Below are 24586 nucleotides of genomic sequence, written 5' to 3' on the forward strand. Positions count from 1 at the left end.
TTTGTACCCAGGATCTCAACTGGCAATGTGAGATTTGTACCCAGGATCTAAGCGGGAAATGTGGGATTTGTATCGAGGTTCTCAGCGGGAATGTGGGATTTGTACCGAGGCTCTCAGCGGTGCCAGCTCACCACTCTAAAGTTTCGCCAGGAAATGTACTTCCGAGGTGTTTTGAGGACGCAAAGAGGTGGCTGCAGCTGAAACGCCCCAGGCTTTTGCATCATCACTCGTACTGGGGACCCGTGATGGTCATGGGGCCCTCCCAGCCGTGACATCAGTGCTCTTGAATGCTGCGATTAGAGGGGGCCAGCAATACAGGAAGTCGTAGGTGAACATTGCTCTCACATTGACTGTTGGGAGTTTTCATTGCAGAGGCAACCATGGAAAGAGAACCCTTGCTAAACAGGTATGTCTTGGAATTGTAAATGTTGAGCATCATTGTGCTGAGCACGCAAAAAAGTGGAACTTTAAAACATATATATTAATACACGTTTCGGTTTAACGTTGGGACACTGTTTAAGTACAGTACTTGTACAGCATAAGAACTCATGAAAGTTTAGGTTGTTACATACATAAAGATAGAATATACATGAGAAATATATACAGCATTTGAACAGAAAAAAAACATTCTTACAGTTCCAATAAAGCAATTGTGTCACTAGTTTATCGAAAACTAGTTAGCAGAAGTATGTGCTGTTTGCTGAGAAGCGAATACTCATCCTTGAAGGATGTGCTGTATACACAACATTTCATTCGCCCTACGAACAAATAAAGCACTCAGAATAGTGCGTGTATAAAGTATCAAACAGCGCATAATACTTTAAAGATGCACATTTGCAGTCCGTATCGGTATTGTGGCTCTTATTGTTTATATATTTTTAAAAAACCATAGTTATAATGTTTGCATTCAGTCCGTTGTCATTGTGTATATCGGCACACATCGGGAAGCTTTATTACGACAATCCGCGGAATACGAAGTACTCGGTTCAACTTAAAAGCCCCTTAAGAACGTTAGTGGGACGGCTGATACGAATCAAAACTCCGCGCTGTGATGATATTGGAGAGAACAAAACTCCACACAGTTGGAAAAGTACATGTTTACATACTCGTCTGGTTACGAGCATGAGCTCTTGCATTGTTTGGGCCACATTTAAGCTCACTGGCCCTTCCAGAACACCATTTATTCTAGATTTGAAACTTTCGTGACTGCAGGAATCCATACTTTTTGGTTCTTTCCACCATTTATATTTCACAACTCAAAACGCTCACATTTATTTTTGCAGTAGAGTGTTTTTAACACGTCGGGCACCACGGTGGCTATGAGATGTTAACTACCTCGCCTGGTTTACAGGAGGTCGTGGCTTCGATCTCGACCCAGACGCCTGCTGCTGTATATTTGGAGTTTGTGTCTCTCATCATCACAATGGCTAGGAGATATTAAATACCTCGCGGGGTATACATGGGGTCGTGGTTTCGAACCAGACCCTGACACCAGCTGTATATTTGGAGTTTGTGTGTCTCCCTCATCATTATCACGGTGGCTAGGAGATGTTAACTACCTCGCCTGGTATACAGGAGGTTGTGGCTTCGATCTCGACCCAGACGCCTGCTGCTGTATTTTTGGAGTTTGTGTCTCTCTCTCCCGGTGGTCGCGTGGATTTTTCTCTGGGTCCTCCGGGTTTTCCCCCTCCACATTTATAATCAATATCACCACGCGTTTCGAGTACTGTATTTGTCTGCTATTAATTTGCGCGTGATAAGCCACTTCGTTGAGCCATCATTTGTGGCCAGGTCTTCTGAAAAAGAGCTATACAGCCCAGTGGGCTTTAGACTTACAACTTTCGTGACTGCAGGAATTCATATTCTTGGTTCTTTCGGTAAAGTCACGTAGATAGAAAACAAAAATCTAAATTAAAATAAAAAACCCCCCACGACGTTTCGATCGCTACGCAAGCGGTCGTTTTCTCTCCACCTGAAGAAGACCGCTTGTATTCATATTCTTAGTTTTTTCGGTAAAGTCACGTTGAAGAGAAACAACAAAATAACAAAATATATATAAAACAATAAAAAATTATCACGACGTTTCGACCATAACTCAAACGGTCATCATCAGGTGTGTTGGTTTGCATAAATTTATTTAAAAAACGGCACATTTATTTATTTATAAAAAAAACGTTGGCGTCACGCGCAGCGATTGGCAGTTTGCCCAGGACTAGTCCATCTATTTTTTTTTTTAAAAGAGGAGGGGGGAGACGAAATTTTTTATAATGTATGCTGTCTGAAAGCCACTGTAAGCGTGAACAATCAATCAAGAACTGAAATGATTTATCAAATCTTTCCAATGATTGCTAAGATAGAATCATCTTCTCGGTTGAAATTGTCTCTGTGCTTGTATATGTGGATAGCCTCATGAACGAATCTCTCATGGAAGCCAGATGGCTTACAAAGAACCTCCGTCTTGGAAAAGTCAATGGCATGTGAGCCTACTGAATTAGAACAATGATCTGCTACGGCCGAGGTGTTGGTCCTACCGTGTTTAAGGTCTGCTTTATGTTCACGAATGCGGTCCGAGACATGGCGTTTGGTTTCTCCAATGTAACTACTACCACAGAGGCAACTTAGTTTGTAGACACCAGGGTATTGTATGTCCGGAATCACATCTTTTACAGACGGAACCAGATCACGGATTTTATGTAATGTGTTGAAACGGACCTGGATCTTGTGTTTATTCAAGATTTTGGAGATCTTTTTTGTGATCCCAGCAATGTTGGGTAAAGTGATGGTTTTGAAAGGCTCCTCAAGAGGGTTCTTCTTCATGGTTTGAGTGATAGCTTTGCGGATTGTATAGTCGGAGTAACCATTAGCCCTAAGAGCTTGGTGTACGTGCTTGAGTTCACTGTTTATGTGTTCCTGGTCGGATATGCATTGGGCTCTATGATACAGAGTTTAAGACCGCTTGTGTTGCGATCGAAACGTCGTGGGTTTTCTTGCTTTTCATTTTGATTTTTGTTTTCTATCTACGTGACTTTACCGAAAGAACCAAGAGAATGAAGCCCAGTTGGCCTTACCTGGTAAAATAAAATGTATTTGACTTCCATCTTTTCAAGTTTATATTGTGTCATTATAATAGATGAACGGGCGGTGGCGCTGTAGTCAACTAATTGTGCTCTTACGATTCATGTGACCGGGTTCAATTCCTGTTCATGGCTTAACATTAGTGCTGAGTGATATAACAACCGGCTCTATCCTTTAGCACCCCCAACCCTTCCCCCACCCTCCCTTCACTATCTCGCCCTGGCGAACGTGGTGAAGTATGGTCAGACAACTCCCATGTCTGACACTGGGTAAGGGTGGCCTTCACCAAACCAACAGTGGATTGATTGACAGAGCTGGAAATCATTAACTAGTTAATGGTCACGTGCGGTGTTGCAAGACTGTAATTCGCATGACATTATTCCATAATAAGGCATAAATTAAATATCCCCTGTTTTGCTAAGACATACAGGAAGTTTCTGATCACGTAACGTCCTGCTGTGTTATTTACTCGGGCAGGAGCTGCCAACTGTGTCCATTATGTGCCCCTTCCACTCTGGCGCATCCAAGTCGAGCCAGTGCAGGGTCATCACCGCGCAGATGGTTTTCCACTGGATGTTTGCCGAGCTGAGCGAGAATCAAGTCTTGATATGCTCTGGTTAGCTCTGATTCAGAGCTAAGCAGAGTGGGGTGATTCACGCATCAATTAGGTGTGACTTTAATCAGTAATCCAGGGAGGACACGGCTTCACGTCATTTCTTTAATTGCGCGTGACGTCGGTTACACGGCACGGCTTCTGCAGTGGAAAACTATTTGCCACCTGAGGTGTGCTGAGCTGATTGGGCACGGCCCCAGGATGGCTCTGTAGTACGATGGAAAATATATTAAACATTGCTTTTCAATGAGCCACAGAATTCGGTCCGTAACCGAATTGACTCGCTGGTGCCGCATTTCCATGTTTTTAAGTCAACTCTATTTGTTTGCCATTTCGTACCGTACTGAATCACTAAGCAGGATGTTCTGAATTCCTTGTCAGAATTATAGCCTTGCAGAAATATATCACCCAATAAGTCATTAATTGTTTTTCGAGTGGATGCAGGGGTCACATGAACTACAGTACATCCAACATATTAATACATTTATAGAATAGATTATTATGTCATCATTAGACCTCCTTTGTTGCCAGAAAAAAAGGGGAAAACCCCTATTATTACATTTTGGTACTGGCAAAGGAGGTCTAATGATGTAGATGCTCACCCCGAGCCCTCATTACTTTGATAGTGCATTGCCTTTGAGCTGTGTGACGCCTTCTGACGTCATCTGGTCGAGCACCAATTGGGTCGAGGCTCAAAAGAAAGCCGTCCCTTGGTGTGGACCAATCAGTTTCAAGGACAATGCATATATTATCATAGTATGTTTTTTTGTTTGCATTTTGACTGCAGGTATTGTGGTTAATGCATACATGAATCCTTGTAAAAAGTTTCAGTTTTGTTGCCAGAAAAAAGGGGAAAACCCCATTATTAGATTATTATGTTCACGATTCAATGCATGTATCATGAGCGTGAGAATTTATTCTTAATAATCGACGCATTATTACGTGCCCAGAACAGACAGAGTTCTCTGGAGCCAACACTAAACCAGCACCAAAGCCAACAACAGCTCCCCCCACTGTGGAAACAAGGCATTAGGGACTGCACAATAACATGTAAATCTCTTTGTTAATCTACTGCTGGATGAGAGCCTCCCCACACCGCGTAGGTTTGTGAGGGTTATTTGACCATTACTCTACTCTATATTGCGAGTTTGGGTTGGTGAAGGCAGCGAGCATAGACGTGGGGGCATAGAAGTGCAGTACAACAACGGATATTGCGGCACTGTCCTTTGCTTCCCATTACGTAGCCATGTATGCTATAACACCTGTTATCAGCATGTTTAGACTGGAAGAATCCGATGAGCTATGAAGCTCTTTTTCACAGATGCCCAGTAGGGGGCGGATCGGCAAGTTTACAATCACAATGCAAAAAAACGATAGGAGTGCAAAATAGATCAAAGGTAAGCAAGTTCATACATTTGGAAGATAATTTAAACGGGATGTAAATGGGATTAAAAGACGGATTTTTTTTCAGACGAGAGTGCGCTTAAGTGAAGGTACAATGGCAATGTTGCGAAATAAAATGAGAACGGAAGTAAGGGGGTGTTGCATCATTTTTTAGGCAAGTGCCAGGCATGTGATGGCAATGACTCATAAAGTCGTCAATGTTCACACTTTAAAGGGCCACCTCAAGCCAAATATTAAAAAAAATGGCCAACAGCATAAGTACATTTGCTTATGCTCTACCGCATTTTGGGAAATTAACTTGAATTTACAATTCTAGATTTAAAGCTTTCGTGACTGCTAGGATCCATACTCTTTGGTTCTATTGGGTAAAGTCACGTATTTTATTTTCACCTACGTGACTTTACCCAATAGAACCAAAGAGTATTGAATTTACAAATTTTGCAAATATATGTACGATTTTTTTTCAATTATTGCCATCAGGAAGCATGTCTTGTGTTTTTCTTCTTAAAATAACGAGTTTACCATTTATTGTGAGACTACATTTCAATAGATGTATTACATTAATTTTTTTAGTAATACAGTAATATACGCTTTATTACAATTTTTTTCATGAGAATGAATCATCGGTTTAATAATGGCTACAGGTGTTGCGTTCTCAAAGACAAAGTGATGACGCAATCTGCTGTATGGAATGGTTCCAGCCATTTGCTTCCAAACAATCACGAAAACAATACTGTGCCATCTTTCATATCCTGCCTTGAAATTCTTTCAAAGTACAATATGTGTTGTGATTTAGAAAATAATTTAATTACTTGTTAGGAAACAGCACAGTTGACAGTATTGAATTAGCACTATGGCAGCTGACTGGATAGCAGGGGGAAATATTTGCTAATTTGCACATAGTTGTGTTTACCCTGCACCCAAAAGGTTTGAGCAAGATGATTAATTTGGCCAGTTTTCAATAGAACTCAACACACTCGTCAACAACACTGCCTTAAATAGAAACGATGCATTATTTAATTGTCGACGTTTTGGGCAATGCCCTTATTCATAGCACGTGATTGTGGGTTTATGTTAAATGTGCTTGTGCACCGCTGCAAACTGAGCATCACCAAATAATTTGTTCAGTGTTCAATCTGGCAAATCCCTAATAGCAACACAACGTTAGAGTAATATTTCATTCACGTGAGATCGTCTTCATGAGAGTTGGCATGTCTTCTCGTTACAGAGGGACACAGCGTTAATTAAAAAAGGCCTTTTGGACCCATGCACTTAATCTTCAACAGTACTAATTCAACCCTGATGAAGCTTAGAAAAGCTGAATTGACTCATAATAAAGGTTTTTTTTGGGTTAGATCGCGTTATTTATAAATGTGTTATAACCCTCCACCACCCGACACGGCCAATCAGCAAAAAAATTAGTTCACTGCTTTAGCCCACCGGTGTGTTAAAGAGTGAATCCACAACATTTACAGTTTGAATACGACGTTTCGCTGGTAATTACATCCAGCATCATCGGGCAATTCGCCATTTGTCAACGTGGCACTTTTTTTGCTGATTGGCCGGGGCGGGTGGTGGAGGGTTACGACACATTTATAAATAACGCGATCTAACCCAAAAACCTTTATGATGAAAAATATTGGTCGCGAAAGCTGAATGGAGTTAAAACGAACTCACAGACACCTTGTGAAAGATCCAATGTGGAAGTTCCCTGGTTTTGATCTTCTATGAAGCTCATGGTTCAATTCTAAAACCGCATCTGCACAAACCATGGCAGATGTGGATACCTGATGCACAAAGGGAAAATGAGAAATTCTCCAGTGTGCGGCTTTGATAATCCAGAACAGACCGTACAATATATATTCTTGGTTCTTTCGGTAAAGTCACATAGAAGGGAAAAATAAAATATTAAAAATATAAAACAATATATTTTTATTATTTTAAACAATAAAATAATAAAAATATAAAACAATATATTTCTTTATTTTATTGTATCCCTTCTACGTGACTTTACCGAAAGAACCAAGAATATATATTGTATGGTCTATTCTGGATGATCAAAGTCACACACTGGAAAATTTTTCATTTTAGAAGGGAAACAACGTGACTTTACCGAAAGAACCAAGAATATGAATCCCTGCAGTCACGAAAGCTTTAAATCAAAATTTCTCCATAACATATTTAATGGTCCATCCATATCAGCATACGAACCTTTTGGACCAATGTAATGTTTAAAAAAATCTGTGTACACATTGAGGCGTTTAGATAACATGTATAATTGGATCTACACGATGGTGAACAGTTCATATTTCCTACAATACTTTGCCCTGGCCCGCTTAATAATATTTCCCCAAACCCATTTGGTCACCGGTTGTTTTTGTATTATTACGTGAGCAGTATTCCACTTCGTTTATTTGCTCGTGTGCTCTCCCTTTTGTAGATCACTTTTTTACATTCACGTGACAAATACACAACGTGAATAATTACACAATTTTTGTTCCTGGGTAGTAAGTGTTGTTTCGTAATTGCTTATGCCTAAAAAGTATAGAAAATGGCTATTATTCCCCACAAACTTTGCTTTTGTGACGAGGACAGTGATATCTTTTTATTTACCTATTTTCAATGAGAAAACGGGCGAATTTGTGTCTTTTTGTTCACATAAAGTCAGAAAAAATAAGATATGAATCAAAATTAACATGTATTTATACTAAAGTAATACAAAAAATACTGCAAAAGATTTAGAAGTGAGTAGTTTTTCGAAATATACGATTATACTGTAAATCACTTTCACAAATCAGCTCCCAAATGTAGTCTCCCATCATGTTCTCGATATACTGTCCTTGATAGCGGCATTCAAAGTCCAGTATGTCCTGGTGGAAGCGCTCGCCTTGCTCCTCCGAGTACGCTCCCATGTTCTCCTTGAATTTATCAAGATGAGTATCAAGGATATGGACTTTGAGGGACATTCTACAGCCCATTGTGCCATAGTTCTTCACCAGAGTCTCAACCAGCTCCACATAGTTTTCGACCTTGTGATTGCCCAGGCAGCCACGAACCACTGCGACAAAGCTGTTCCAAGCCGCTTTCTCCTTACGAGTGAGCTTCTTGGGGTATTCATTGCACTCCAGGATCTTCTTTATCCTTGCCTCAGATAGCTTAGGGAAGAAGTCTTTAAGGTACTTGAAGACTGCCGACTCCTTATCTACAGCTCTGACAAATTGTTTCATGAGGCCCAATTTGATGTGCAGTGGTGGCATCAGCACATTCCAGGAGTCCACCAGTGGCTCCCACTTGACGTCGTTCCTCCCCACAGAGAACTCGGTCCGCTGTAGCCAGTCCCGCCTGTGGTAGTGCGCCTTGGTGCCCCTGCTGTCCCAAAGGCAAAGATAGCAGGGAAACTTGGTAAAACCGCCTTGGAGACCCATCAGAAATGCCATCATTTTGAAATCCCCAATGACCTCCCAGCCGTACTCATCATACTTCAAGGTGTCCAGCAAGGTCTTGATGCTGTTGTAATCCTATTTGAGGTGCACCAAGTGAGCCAGGGGAAGAGACGGGTACTTGTTACCATTATGGAGCAGCATGGCTTTGAGGCTCCTGGATGAGCTCTCTGAAGAGGCGACACTCATTCTGGTTACAGGCGATTCCGATTGCCTCGAACAGACTGGTCACATTGTGGCAGAAGCAGAGCCCATCTTGACGGGTGAAGAAGCTGCAAAAAGGCTGGTGACACTTCCTCTGATCTGCGACTTGCACACTTTTATCCAACAAGTTCAACTGCTTGAGCCTAGACGTCAAAAGCTCGGCATTGGACTTGGTGAGACCAATATCTCTGACCAAGTCGTTGAGGTCTTTTTGGTTAGGGTAGTATGGGTTTCTCTCCTCAGCTCCACCTCTGAAATTGTCATCTTGATCTACAACGTCTTCCTCGCTCTCTGACTTGCTGCTCTCTTCTAAAGACGGCTGCTCTCTCTCCGGAGGAGTGGGTATGGGGAGCTCATGGCAGTGTGGCACCGGGGTGATGACTGAAGGTCCGGATACGTGATAGCAGGTGCATTCTTGCCAGTCTGACGTTTGGAAGGGTCCACCATGCAGAAGTAACAGTTGCTTGAGTGGTCAGTGGGTTCCCACCAAATTCTTGGGATAGCGAACTTAATGGCTCTCTTTTCCCCTCTGTACTATCCTACAAATATACATTTATTTCACCCATGACTCATGTGTAAGAGATTATCGCAACATTTTTCATATATGATATATATTTTTTCAATAACATTGAAAATTGTAAATCATTTTAAAATTAAAAACTTTTACAAATGTAAATGTTTAAACATTTTATAACATAAAATTCTGAGCAACAATTGTACATCTTACCTTCCAGAGTTTTTTTGTATTGCTCACAGGTGAAATGAGGTGCCCAGGGTTTGTCTTGATCCCCGACAGGCATGCCAAAATATGCCTTGTAGGCCTCACACATCTTAGCAGATGCTTCCACAGAGTACTTTTTCGGTCATGTCCTGATAAATTGGCAGCAGACATAGCAAAATGCGTCTGCCAGATGCTTGCAGCCTCTTGATGCCATCTCAGGAAAATACAGATATGTATCCACTTAGGCAGCTAGAACTAAACTGAACTGGTGGGCTTAAGGCCCCTGTATTTATACCACTATTTATATTGCTGGAAAGTTCTAGAATGTTCTAGAAGTTACTTCAAGTTTACTCAGCACTGAATCTATATGCAATGTTTTGGAAAATAGGTAAATTTCAAAATATCACTGTCCTGGTCACAAAAGCAAAGTTTGTGAGTAATAATAGCCATGTTCTGTACTTTTGAGGCAATTAGGAAATAACACTTACTACCCAGATACAAAAAAAAAATGTTACACTGTTATTTGAAGCACCTTCAAAAATTCAGTCCGGCCTTCCGCCAACCAACGTTGCCACGTGATTTGAACCGTCGGGACCAACGGCCCATCATCGTTGACACTACAACGTTGACGCAACATTTCATGTTCTTTTTGGGAGTGGTTTTAGTACACTAGATGTCCCGCCCCCCGCCAATGTGTGCAGATAGTCCATACCTGTCAACCCATATGGTTTCCCCGTATTATTGTGCAGAGAAATAGAGTTTGCAGGTCCATACGGCGTACAGCCGTTTCAATGCGGGCAAAAAAGTAATTTATGTTTGTTTGTGTGTCTCCATTGTGATGGGACTTTGTAGGATGAACCTTGAGATTTATATGGGCACGGGGTGACCAATTAGGTCTGAATTGGTCTGTAATAAGGTAGGCACTGATAAGGGGTTGACATGTATGAGATCCTCTTGACTCCCTTGTATGTAGGGTGTGTTGGCATATATGCTGACAAAATCAATTTATTTTTTGGTGGGAGTGGGGGTCGACAATTTTTGGAAACCTATTGGATCGACTTTTTACCCCCACATCTGGATGGGGGGGGGGGGGGTCCACTTTCTATAACTTTTTGATTCAGGCCTTCTGAAATGCTCTTATAATGTAGTTGAGTGGACACGAGTTGCTTGGGAGATGGGGTTACACAACAGAGCCACTCCCCGCACCACTCAAATGTCGCCTCCCCCTCCCACGCGTGCCTGGCTTGCAAGCTCTCTTTAAACCGGCATGGGATGGTGCCTTGAGATCGCATTCCTGCAAAGTGAGCCTTGAGATCGCGTTCCTGCAAAGTGAGCCTCGAGTCTAGAAGCAAAACGTTATCGGTGCTTCGGCTGTCTGCTGTCGCTAGCTTGTTAAAGACTGAAGGGCGATTTTTAGTTGCTCCATACATTTTGCTGCTGCTGCTGCTTTGTTTGCTGTATTCTTTGTCCGACCAGAGCAACATGGAGCACGACAAATTAGTTGGGTACGTTTTTCCTGCTTTTTTCAGACACTGTCACGGTTTCGTTTTTCTTGTTGAGCAAGTGAGATTAACATAGGAGGTGGTCGTACAATCCAACGTAACGCCGTGTCTTTTGACACGGCGTTTTTCATCTCTGTTCCCTGGAGAGGATGTGTAACAGTGTGCATTATATAATATACTGTACTCGACCATGGTCCTGTACTGCTTGTTTGTGCTGAATTCATCGCCAAATACATTACACAGCTGTGCACACATACACGATTGTACACTCTAATTGCGCTCTCGAGGTGTGTCTTGTTATTTACTATATATGACGTATGCTTTTAAGTCATAGCTTGTGTATAAGGCAGCACTTGGGATTGCAAATGCAAGTATAAACTGGTTTGAGCCGGACATTTGGGAGTGAGGTCAGGGAGGGCCAGTGGGCACTCCATCATTGAGACCGAGGGCTTAGACAATTGATACACAGGAACGCCCTGATCTGAATCCACATATTACGCTTAACGCCCCATCTTTTAAAGCAAAACATAACATCTGTTCCGCAGAGACCCTTTCATAAATGCCAATGCCCCCAGCTTTAAAACGGTTCCCAACAAATCACGATTTAGCAGCGGTGGAATGTTTTCGTGCTTGGGCCACAGCTGTTTTTAGTTGCGCAAGGCATTTTAGTGTACTGTATTGTACCGCATTTGCTGCAGTAGAGAGTGTAGCAGTCCTTACGCATGTTCGTCTGTGTCTAACGCCCCCAAAGATCTATGCTCCCCACCTTGACCAAACTTACATTGACCAAGTTGGTGAGGTGTGGTGAACCATTCCCCCATGTCCGACATTGTGTGCAGTGGTTTTCATTCAATAGTGGATTAATGGACTGAAATATTGATAATACACGTGTTGTGTTGCAGGACTGGGAACACCAATACAGTTTCTGTATAAACATTTAGAAACCATCGTAAATGTTTCCTAGTTAACTCTGGCACACGGGAAGTTTTAGGTCATAGGTTCTGTGCTCTGTTGAGTTACGCCCTGGACATGAAAAACAACATTCTTAGCTGTGCATTGAAAGGCATGAATGCATATTCTAAATACAGATCATGTGGATTGTGCAGGGTTTGGGGGAAATAAACATTTACCTTAAGTTTCAGCTATTACCAAAAAAATCCTTTTCCGGCAGATAGTATTCATTGATTTTATTTGTATTGCTGTTTCATGCTGGATGTAACAATTGAGTAGATCTCTTATCCACACATTTCGTGGATAAGCAGAGGTCAGAGAAGTACATTCTTTTACATTATCCGTAGGTTTTGAATCGGTCATGTTTCCCAGCATGCACTTTGGGAAATCACATTATAACTCTAATCTGCAAGATTTTTTTTTTATCTCCCCAACCCCCCCAGATAAATGGAGTTCATCCACAAATTCACCCTAATGAGCTGTGACTATCCATATTTGTGGGTTCGGATAAGTGGAGTAAATTGCTGGAAAGCATCGTTGACAATAGAATCCAGGATGTGTCAAATAAGAGCAGTTCTGCTCTGTACACACATACTGTACATATTGTAATGCAAGAACATATAAATAACCAGACATAAGGTGCCTTCAAGATTCTCAGGTTTGCCTGTTATTCTGAGATACAAATAAGTAAAACTTTCACCTCTAGAATCCTTATAATAAAACCAATGCCCCAAACTCAGAAAGCCAGTATAAACCTGGCACAGTCATGAAAAACCACGATAGTTGGTGGATAAAAGGCAACAATCTCCAATACACGTATATATGTGAATCGGCTTGGTAATTGCAAAAAAGTGTACCTACATTATTAACTGGTCCACAGTCTAGTCATTTTGGCATGGATATATTTTACACCGCACGGCTGATGTAGCAGAGTAAACACACTACTTGTTTTTGACATGCCTTGATTGCGCTGTTTATCGTTTCCAAGGGCAGAGCATCTAAAATAAGTGTGGCAGGTCCATAGGCCATCCGGCGCCAAGTGTAACATACAATACATTACAAAAAAGTTGTTCAATTTAGCTCTCATTGGAGAAATATTAAATGTTGGATCATCTCGGGTGTTAAGTGTTTAAGAATTAATGTGCAGTATCAACTTAATAATTTACTGTATTTAGATTTTGTAATTTTTGCCTATTCCTGGTGTATTGCACAGACACATTATATCATGAATTAATGCTATGTAATACGTAATATATTATATAATCCGGGATAACGCCTCTAGGGTATGCCAGGTCCGTGCATGGAGAAATGTTAATCGTGTTTGGGAAATTACAATGCAGGAGTGAGCTTGTGTCGTATGGATTGCGAATGTGTTCTTGGAAAACATCCAAAGCCGCCCACCTTTATGGGCAATTCAGTGTTTGCTCTATAACCCATTTTATCCTAACCTGGGAAAATGTGCTGGTGTGTGTCATGTAGGTTGTAGTGAGGGTTGTGCAATTGTTGTATTGACCACCAAATATCTGTGGTAATGCCATTAAACACACAGTTGTAAATCCAGTTAAATGTATGCTTATTACATTATTGCTGTTATGTTGCGTACAATTTCACAATCCACATTTTCAGGCCGTCCTAATTTACAACATTGGCTTAAGAGTATATACTACGTAAAATAGTCATTCGTAGAAGGTAATTTTACAAGGTCATCATTAGACCTCCTTTGCCAGTACCAAAATGTAATAATAGGGGTTTTCTCCTTTTTTCTGGCAACAAAACTAAAACCTTTTTACAAGGATTCATGTCTGCATTAACCACAATACCTGCAGTCAAAATGCAAACAAAAAACATACTATGATAATATATGCATTATCTTTTAAACTGATTGGTCCACACCAAGGGACGGCTTTTTTTGAGCCTCGACCCAATTGGTGCTCGTCCAGATGACGCCAAAATGCCTTTTGGCGTCATCATAGTATGTTTTTTGTTTGCATTTTGACTGCAGGTATTGTGTTTAATGCAGACATGAATCCTTGTAAAAAGATTTAAGTTTTTGTTACCAGAAAAAAGGGGAAAAACCCTATTATTTTTACAAAGTCACTTAAACAATGACTCTTCATTCAATGCACAGTTCTAAGTACTGCACTGCTGTAAATCAGCACCAGACATAAGTGATCTTTACAAAGAAGGTTAGAGAATTACATGATGGAACGTTACCAATTCAAATGGAAAAGCACATTTTATTCACGTGACCTAACCCCAAAAAAACATTTGTTATGGATATTGGTCGTGAAAGCCTACGTGTTAAACTGAAAAGCATAGGTTGGGTTGTTGAAATGTCGATCAGTTGTCAGTTGGCATGCAACAGATAAGCAAGTCTTCAATCTCAGCTGTTTATTTTTGGGGTGTGTCTTTTTTTAGGCAAGGCTACAACTATGGGGCTCCATCCATGGCTGCCTATCCACCAACATTTGGTAAGAAATTTTATTTGAATGTCTTCATGCAAATGTAAAAAAGAATGTTACAGTATATTCTTAAAAATATATTGTTTTATATTTCTATTATTTTATTGTTTCCCTTCTATGTGACTTTACCGAAAGAACCAAGAATATGAATCCCTGCAGTCACGAAAGCTTTAAATCAAAATGTTACAGTATGTCCATTGTAACTCCTAATTTTGATTGTTCGGTGTTCTAATCATGTGTTGTGAATCTGGATACCTGAGTTTGATTCCTGGCCACGGTTAACATCAGTGGCGAGAGGTAATAACTGTATTTGTCTTGGATTCCCCTCTTTCTTAACCCATGCTGGCCAGCATGGTGAAGTATGGTCAAGTAACTCCCAAGACCGACAGTGCGAGAAGGTCTTCATCTAGCAATGGATTGCATAGACTTTTAAGTCGTTACAATTCCAGTCAATTGCGTGCATAATATCCATCTATATGAATGTGTTCAAAGAGATGTATCAGAGTGACATGCTTAAATAGAACATCGAAGAATAATTACGAAAAAGGTAAGTATGATTATACACTATTGTGCAAAAAAATTTAACATGGCATACACCACGCTTCACATATTAAGGAGCAAGAGCGATTTACGTGCAATTGGGATAACACAAAAAAGTTGTAGAATATTCCATAAGCATAGTGAGATATTGTATTCTCATGTATTGCAGTTTGTGTCATGGTTACAAGTTGGTTGCTGATGATGCATATATTCAAATTAGTTTGTATTAACCATTTACCCTTGGCTCATGGTTCTCATTCTTTTTGGAATGGCAGCCCATCCAACGCCACACGTGTTTCATGTCGTGTACTCGTGTATTTTGTCACCCTAACGTGGAGTTGACATTCCCAACACACAGACATCTCTTCTGCACGGTATCCATTCCGTAGCCTTTTATACCCTTCCTATGAAAGGACGCGGGGGTGAGCACGACCCCCTCGGATTGAGCGAACTGCTGCCCCCCTAGGCATGACAAAAGAAAGTGGTACGGACACAGAGATGCTGTTCATTACCCTTGTCACCAGGGAGTGGGGCACCTGCCTTTCCAATTTACCATTGGAAAATTGAGTCAAAGTGAAAGAGGCCACTTTCGGGGCCGTCTATTTAGTAAGTACGCCTGGAGGGGGGTTAACCCAAACGCGTACGCTTGCGTATGGGGGGGGTCTACTGAGAAGGGTTTTGACATTTTTGCATACGTACTAAATGGATGGCTCCTTTCTGGGCAACAATGTGCCTCAAAGGGAACAAACCGCAAGCATGACATTACACAGCAGCTAAGCAGGATTGATCTCGGATAGCGGATATGTAAAAAGGGGGTTGTCGGTATGCTGCTACATTGCGACGTTACCAAAAACCATTAATGTCTTGTGCCTTACTTCCAAAGGCTATGCTCGGCCACGTTTAAACCACCCCGATCGATGCGAAGTATGGTCAAAACAACCCCATGACCAATTGGACATGGGGAGGAGGCCTTAATATGGCAGTGGATTGGCAAAGGGGATTAAAAAAATATTGTTTACATGAGCCACTGCTGCTCAGAGCCATTTCTGTCTGCATGCCAAACATGACTGAACAGTGAGTGGATCTGTGTAGCTCGGTTTAACAATGAAATACATGGTACAGTACAATGTCTTATGAAATACTATTTCACAGCGCCAAACATATTTTTTTCATGAATTACAAGAAGGGTTTAAAATATATCCTGTGACCAAATCATTCAGAATGTGCTCATTTTCGTCAGACCTTGGATACGAAGCTGGGTTGATTCTGGATAGTGCCGAAAAAGTGTGTAATGCACTAACATGATAAGAAAAATAATACGTTTTACGCTTATTTTTCATCCTTTGATACTGGCAAAAAGATCCCCATGATATTGCTGCTCACCCCAAGCAATGAATGCTCTTATACGTGCATTGTACTTGTTCGCCTTTTGGCATTGTTCTCCACTCTTGACACTGGTGGTGAGACTAGGCCCTAAAGAAGGCTGTCTCTGGTGTAAGCCAATCAGTTTCAAAGACAATGCCATATATTGTCAGAGCATTCTTGATTTGAAGCTTTCGTGACTGCAGGAATCCATACTCTTTGGTTCTTTCAGTAAAGTCACGTGGGTAGAAAAATAAAATAGATCCCGTCGTTTCGGTCGCAGCACAAGCGTCCGTCTGAATTATTAGATCGCGACCCTAAACGTCGTGATCTATTAATTTTTTCAGCCTACGTGACTTTACCGAAATTAACCAAAAAATATTGTCAGAGCATGTTTGTGTGCATGTTCACCACAAATATGTGTGGTTAATGCAGACTTCATTCCTTTGCGAAGGGAATCTATTTTGCGTTTGAACATCTTAACACCTGTTTTATTGCCAGAAAGAGTGATACTTATTCTTGTTTCTCATACTTTGATACTGGCGAATAAAGGTCCCCACGACGCAAACAAACTCTCTGTCATAGGCTGCTGCTACCTGGTGGGCAAAAGAGGGTTAACGCAGCAACGCGCATTGTTGTTGCATGGTACTTCCGTGCTCTCACATCAACCTGCACTGGGCCAAATAACCACCTGCACTGCCTGAAGAAGCCCTCGTCCAGCAGTGGATTGGCAGAGGGCTGTACGTGTACTGCAATGCACATCGTTTATTAATTGCAATTTCCCCCCCTCCCCCCCACCGTGGCTGTATATCTCCATCAAGCCGCCTGCGTGTTTCACAAGAGGATTCCGTAATGACCGTGCGCACATATACATGTGTTCTCGAGATATGACTTAATCTGTGAAGGAAACGCGACGTTGACTGGATTTCATCATCATCATCATCATCGGCGATATTACGTCAAACTCCCCGAGTGGCCACCGCACCGATTTAAACCGCAGTTGCGTGCACCCCCTTGCAAGCACTGTATTAGATTTTTTTTTAGAAATAAAGTAAGCAAAAAAATACACTCTGGCAACATTTGCGTGAACGCTTGTGAAGGGAAATGCCAAATGATATTGTGGCTCGTGTTAAAACAACAACGCAAAACGAGAACGCGTGGGCAAAACAAAACGTGAGCCCCTTTTGAGTTCAGCGCCCCCCTTTTAACTTATTATTCCTCAATCGCCCCCCCCTCTCTCTCGTTGTGTTTTGGCACCCACACACACAGGTAGTCCCCGACTTACGATGGTCCGACTTACGATGGTCCGACTTACGATATTTCGATCTTACGATGGCGATTTGACAAAATTGTAAAATATTTTTTTAATTTCGCGCGCCAGGCAAACGCAGCAGCGCACGATGCTGTAACTTTATCATCGCCATCCTCCTTTTCCGACAACTAAGTTAATGTAGCCATCAACAACCTAAACATCGTTCAAGTATGCAGACGACGGACAGAATCTTGATGAGTACAGTAGAATACGATACGTTACGATACGTTCAATGCATGTATGATACATAGCTTTAGCGATTTTATTTTAGGGTTACCACGATACGATACATACGTTCAATGCATGTTAAAAGTTTTTTTTATAGCAGATAGGATTGTTTACTAAAAAAAAACTTTCTATGAAATTGCAGTTCATATAGGTAGGCTAAGAATTTCCCTTGTTTTTTAACTTTAAATTTTACTGTGCAATACAGTATTGTAATTAATAAATACTTACAGTATATAGTTTATACAGGGCGGTACTGTAAATTGCTAAGGCCATTTTTCGACTTACGATATTTTCGACTTACGATGGGGTCGTCGTAACGCATCTCCATCGTAAGTCGGGGACTACCTAGAGCCGGGACCCAGCGAGAAATGACGTGGGGTTGTGGTGGGGGGTGGTGGTGGTGGTGGGGACCTCTGGGGGTGGTGGTGGGGTACTCTGGGTGGTGGTGGTGCAGGTGGTGGGGCTCTGGAGGTGGTGGTGGGCACCTCTGGTGGTGGTGGGGCTCTGGTGGTGGTGGTGGGGCTCTGGTGGTGGTGGTGGGGACCTCTGGGGGTGGTGGTGGAGCTGTGGTGGTGGGCACCCCTGGTGGTGGTGGGGCTCTGGTGGTGGTGGTGGGGCTCTGGTGGTGGTGGTGGGGCTCTGGTGGTGGGGCTCTGGGGGTGGTGGTGGTGGGGCTCTGGTGGTGGTGGTGGGGCTCTGGTGGTGGTGGGGCTCTGGTGGTGGTGGGGCTCTGGTGGTGGTGGTGGGGCTCTGGGGGTGGTGGTGGGGCTCTGGGGGTGGTGGTGGGGCTCTGGGGGTGGTGGTGGTGGGGCTCTGGTGGTGGTGGGGACCTCTGGCGGTGGCTTGCGGCTGTTGTCGAACAGATAACACGAAAAAAAGCCCTCAAACACGGAAGGCAAATGCAACAATTGCAATTGTTTCAGCGTTCCCTCGAGGAAGAGGGTGGGGGGACGTCGGTTGTACGTTGTTAGGGTTGTTGGGGGTGGTGAGGGGGTAGTTTTTTTTTTATTATTCTAAGTTTCACTGTTCGGGGACGTCTTAACGACGGGCACGTTTTGCGAATCGTCTTCGAGGAAAGAGGAGTTGAGAGAGAGAAACGAACGAAAGATGGAAAACCCGGCGTTCGTGGGTGAGAAAGTTGATATCGGTGTGTGCCACTTGCCTTATTCTCTTCGCTGGGTGTTTCATTGTACAATTAACTGACTAAGAAAGGCTTTCTTTTTAATAAAAAAAAATGCGGCATCCTTGCACTAAAACAGACTTGCAGTAGTAAGAGACTTTGAGCAAAGTGCCGTCGGTCACTTGCTTAAGAATGCAATTGTTTCATCAACGGTGCGTGTGTAAATGTTATCGAATAACGCTTATTTTTAAAAGTTGCTACGTTGCTTTGTCTTGCAATTTAAAATTAAACGCGGAGCGCACTGTACGTTGGCGGTGTTTGTGTTTTAAGCTTACTGTGCAAATATAAAAAAAAGGTTTATATTTGGTGTCGGAACGTCTCAACATGCGTTTTATTGCCAGACCTATTCATATTTCTTTCGTGATATTAATGTTATTGAACGCGTATTTTGTGGCCGTACAATTTAATTAAATGTTATTCATATTGTTGCGTTACTCTCATAAGTGCACGTACTTAGTCGCCTTTAAAGGCAGCGATTCGTATATATACTGTTGTATTGCTGTTTTCTCGTTACCGTATAATTGATATTGTTTATCATCTTCTTATTAAACATCGTGCATGTTTGTGCATGTTAAAGAACCATATGATACCATTAAGTAAATAGCGAGTATAGTAGGTTTCAGAAGGGTGAACCGTTATAAAGATAGACGCCAAGTGTCCAGTTTGTCACTTAATTTTCGAAGACTAAACACGCCTCTAGAACGACTTTATTTTCATAAACGTCATGTAATCACCGCCAATGATGTTGCAGTAACAATGCTACGATAAACAAATGACCAATTAAGAAAGTATTCACTTGCATGCTGGCTGCTATGCGACGCAGGAGAATGTGAGTCGTTTTAAAGCTTTCGTGACTGCAAGGATTCATCTTCTTTGGTTCTTTCGGTAAAGTCACGTAGAATGAGAATAAAATAATAAATTGATAAAATAAAATAACACAATAAAATTCTCACGACGTTTCGGCCCCAACACAAGCGGCCTTCATCAGGTGACAGCGCTGTCCTCCAGACAGTCTTGTCCCTTCACCTGATGAAGGCCGCTTGTGTTGTGGCCGAAACGTCGTGAGAATTTTATTGTGTTATTTTATTTTATCAATTTCTTATTTTATTCTCATTCTACGTGACTTTACCGAAAGAACCAAAGAAGAAAATGCGAGTCGTGTGCTGTTCAGTGGAAAGCCGAATCAAAGTAACAAGAGATGGCATACCCACACGGATTACCCAGTATTCTTGTACAGGGAAATTGAGATTTCAGGGCCATGCGACTTACAGCCGTTTCAATGTGGGCAAAAAAGTATTTTTGTTGTATGTTTGTGCTTCTCCCATGTGATGGGAACTTTGTAGGATGAACGTTGATAATTATAAGGGCACCACGGGGTGACCAATAAGGTCTGAATTGGTCTGTAATAAGGTAGGGCACTGATAAGGCTTTGACAGGTATGTGAGTGTTGTGCATCCACATATCAAGCAAGCAGCAGCAACATGCAAGATCACAGACGAGTAGTATGATGAGTAGCATCATTGACACCAGTTATTAAAATAAATAAATAAATAAAAACAGTTTTCGCATAGTAAAATCTTTTTTATATATTTGTTTGTGTTTCTCCCTTGCGATGGCACTTTGTAGGATGCACGGTGAGATTTATAGGGGCACGGGGTGACCAAATAAGGTCTGAATTTGTCTGTAATACGGTAGGCAATGATAATGTTTTGACAGGTATGAGATAGTCTCATCTCCCGCTGACAGTCACTGCCCGGTCGGGTTAACTCCACGTGTCTGACGAGCACAACAACGCCTATTGAGGCATGCGTTGAGTTCATGCCACCTGATCGCCATGCTGATTTCATTCATCGCTGTGTTTCTAGAGCATACACCAACCAAACCCGCGCGCTTGGCTCTTAAGATGCCATTTACACTCACAACTGATATCTAGGCCCATCCATATTCTTCCTTGTCTACGCTGACTAATAATGCACTTGTTTATATTAAATAATTGTCATGAAAACCCCGTGTATCAGTCCACCGATGCTTGATGATGGCCTCACCCGTGCCGTTTCGTCATGGGGGTTGTTTGGCCATACTTCACCATGCTGGTCAGTGTGGGCTGGTAAGGGAGAGCAGTACCCGTTCATATATTTCTCACCACTGCTCTTAACCCATGGCCAGGAATTGAACTCGGGTTGCCAGGGTCACAAGTGCAATGCGCTAACCTTTGTGCCACCACTCCACCCGATAGTGTCAACATGGGCTTGTAAATAATCAGTTGTGAAACTCCCAATCGAAAGAGTAAACATCAAGTTTGACGTGTTAGGTGAAAGCAGCGATTGTAACCCAGCAGTTGTGGAAATTGTTGTTATTTATACCCCTGGTTCTGTTCGTATGTTTTACTCTTTATTACCTACGTGACTTTACCGAAAGAACCAAAGAGTATGGATTCTGGCATTTGTACTTTGTGTCATTTTTTCCCCTGTGTATTTCTACACGTTTGTTCGATCCATCAGCCTAAATGTACATTAATTTAAAAACATCAATTCTTACACGTGTTTATGTGATGCACGTATGATGAGCATTAAGACAATCTAAATGATTTGATGAATCGATGCATCCTTTACACCCCCTATATATACACACACTTTTCTTCCCAGAAGCACACATGATGTATACACGTGTACAGAAGCTGTTGACATTATGATAGTGGCCCTTAACTAATGTGCTCAGGAGTGGCTCTGTTTAATGATCACATTGTAAAGAACAGTACAGTACTGAAACAGTGACCACAATGGGTTATACAGTACAGCTTAAAAGTGCATCCTCTCCTATTAAATCTGGGAGACGGGCTGAGAGAGTTTCCGCCCACAAGTTCCTCATCTGAATGTCTGCCTCTCATTTCCAAATCCTGCAAGAGTTTTGTTTTATAAACACATAACTGAATACAATTATTAGCATTGTTGCGGAGAATACAAATAACAGAAAGGTATATATTCGTGTTTCCACATACAAATTAAAGCGTTTTATACACATCCCAAACGCCCCACAGGCTTCTGGGAGTGCTTGAATAGCAGCATTCAGATGAAAAAATTAGAACCGGTTTTAACACAATGTATCATCAGCAGTCAGGCTTCCTTGAGTCATTACTGGTGAACTGGCAGGGACCCTTTCTTTAAATATATCGGTCCTTGTTTGATGTAACATTATATCCTACAAAACTCAAAATAATCATGAGGTTTTTTGTGGAGAATCTTAACAGATAAGCAGACTATTTGTCTCTTTTGCATATCTGTCTCTCCATATAGGTTACTTGACCAAGTTTTGCAGAAATAGTACGAGGCAACTTCAGTGTCTGCATAAGCACCACTGTTTTATTATATCCTGGTATAAACTATTTGAAATTCCATGCTCTGAGCACCTATGTTATAGCACGGCCTATATTATGAGTGTGTAATCTATCCAGCAAAGCCTTGAGGATAAATACTTTTTTTTCAGGAAGGTCCTGCATTGGGATATTTGGCACTGTCTATTAAATGGAGTGTTTGAATGTGGGAGGTATCCAGTATATCCAGATAAAACACTCGTCTACCAAGGGGTAACACGCTGTCTGCAAAAATGGGTTCGCCAACCCCACTTGTTTATCCAGAAAAGCTTCACTGAGTCTCAATTTTTTTTCAGGGCGGTCCTTTTTCAGGTGTGGGCAACGTTGCTATTTGTATTCCCAATTGAGTAAGTTTCAGGTATTTTTTTTCATCATTGGGATGTTTGGCCAATAACAATTATATTGTATGTTATTTTTTTATGGGAGGAAATTGGATAATCCAGTGGAAGCCCATGCAGAACAAGGGAGTACATACTCTGCACACAAAGGCACCCGAGTGGGGAATCGAACCCATGTCCTTCTTGCTCTGAGGCACAAATGTTACCACTGTTCAACCAATGTAATCATATACTGGTAACCTCACATCTGAGTGGGTCCTGTTTATCCACCGACCCTTGCCTTCAAACCCCTGGATTATAATCAAGTGCCACCATGCCCTGCTAGAGCCCAATGAGACATTAACTCTCCAGTGGGTATGCAATAACCGTAATTCATCACAGTGGAGATCTCCTGCTCGCCGAACGTTGAGATAGGCTAGTGTGTTGTGCGTGAAGTTAATCGATTGACCTTTGGGGGAGCGAGCATTGGAACGTGCGTTGAACAGCTGCGGCCATGGAAGCAACGCGGTAGGAGGCAGGAAACAAGTGTTGTGTTCGATAGCACTCCCCCGACTTTGTTCCTGACTGCGCAGTTCGAATGTTGTACGCTCGTGGAAACTTTATTTTGAGCCAGAAATGCGTAACGCTGAATACTGGAGTGACATTTATAACTGTGTGCATGTGCAGATACGGACACAATTCTGGATTTATTTTAAGCATACACCCTGTTGATCCTGTGTAATGTAACTTTAGATCACTTTGGCTTCTTGTAGATTAATGACAATCTTACTTTGGAAACCATTGATCAGTGGGCATAAGCTGATAATTGATTAACCCATGTGATGATAAGTTGGCAGACAATTATACAGATTACATTGATATATACTTTCATACATGGTTGCTAGATACTTAACATTATAATGTAATATTTGTTTTCATATCCATGTTGAAGCTGTCCAATGTTACAAGCACTAAAATGCCCCCTGCATTTATTCCCGCTTCTGTATAAAACAAAAAAAATATTTGCACTTCGATTGCCCTTGTATCAATCCACTGCTGGATGAGGGCCTCCCGCACCATGCTGGTCTGGGGGTTATTCGATCATACTTCACCGTGCTGGTCAGTGCTATTTGGTGAAGGTGGCGAGCATCGAACATGGAAGCATAGACGTGCTAACAATGGCATTTTCTGCACTGCCCTCTGCTGTTTACAAGTGTTGTTTACATATAATTTATCTGTTGGTTGTAGACACACTGGCCTGCATTTATCCTGGATCTGATGAGATCTCTATCATTTGTAAATGGGTAGGACATCGGTTCTTAACTTTCTCGCTAGCTTAAATCGCTCAACCGAGAGATTTTAGTTTCTGGCACAGCACTGCAGCTGCTGCTGCTAGCTGTGAAGTCGGTGACTCTTTGCTTTTGTTGTTGTTTCGTATCGCAGGCTCGCAGGACCCGATGACAGGAGAAGCGGCAGGTCTTCCATCCATGCCTTCGGCGCCGTCGGCACCCCCGCCAAACATGCCCGGCTACGAGGGGACACCCATGGGCCCTGGTGAGTCACCGCCTCTGCTCCCCTTCAGAACCACATGGCGGCGCTGGGAGCTGTTGTATGGCTTCCTCGACACGTCCGTGATGGGGCTTTCCAAACTCTGGTTTTCGCCACTCCCATTCACAGAATATTCCGCAAGAAAGGTAGATATGTCTATGACAACTTTAACAGCGCTGTTTGTTGCTGGTCGCTTGAGTGTAACGGAATTTCCGAGTATTCTAAAATAGCGGCGTGGTCATTGTTGCAATATTCATAGAAGCGCTAGGGTGGCGTGTGCACCTTCGATTCACATGGTTGGCTACGTACGATGCAAAAGAAACTCAACATACATATAGCTATAAACATATCTTCATG

At 42.1% G+C, this 24586-nt stretch overlaps 1 protein-coding gene across 5 annotated transcripts in view; it reads left to right on the forward strand.

The window, feature by feature from the left end:
* Positions 1 to 245: 245 nt before the first annotated feature.
* Positions 246 to 24586, forward strand: part of SSUH2 (ssu-2 homolog) — a 49688-nt gene continuing 25347 nt past the window's right edge. Inside the window, exons 1-3 of one of the 5 annotated variants that reach the window (XM_032966619.2) lie at positions 246 to 406; positions 14329 to 14381; positions 24125 to 24235. In XM_032966619.2, coding sequence (XP_032822510.1) covers positions 381 to 406; positions 14329 to 14381; positions 24125 to 24235 — 190 coding nt within the window. In that variant the 5' untranslated portion in view covers positions 246 to 380. Of the gene's footprint in view, positions 407 to 10665; positions 10963 to 14328; positions 14382 to 18808; positions 18962 to 24124; positions 24236 to 24586 lie in introns of those variants that run through there. The other 4 variants (XM_032966620.2, XM_032966622.2, XM_032966621.2 and 1 more) reach the window with 4 other exon arrangements.

This window comes from Petromyzon marinus, chromosome 36 (assembly GCF_048934315.1).
Source record: "Petromyzon marinus isolate PM22_M1 ecotype Great Lakes invasive population chromosome 36, UKy_Petmar_22M1.pri1.0, whole genome shotgun sequence".
In the NCBI taxonomy this organism is placed as follows: Eukaryota; Metazoa; Chordata; class Hyperoartia; order Petromyzontiformes; family Petromyzontidae; genus Petromyzon; species Petromyzon marinus.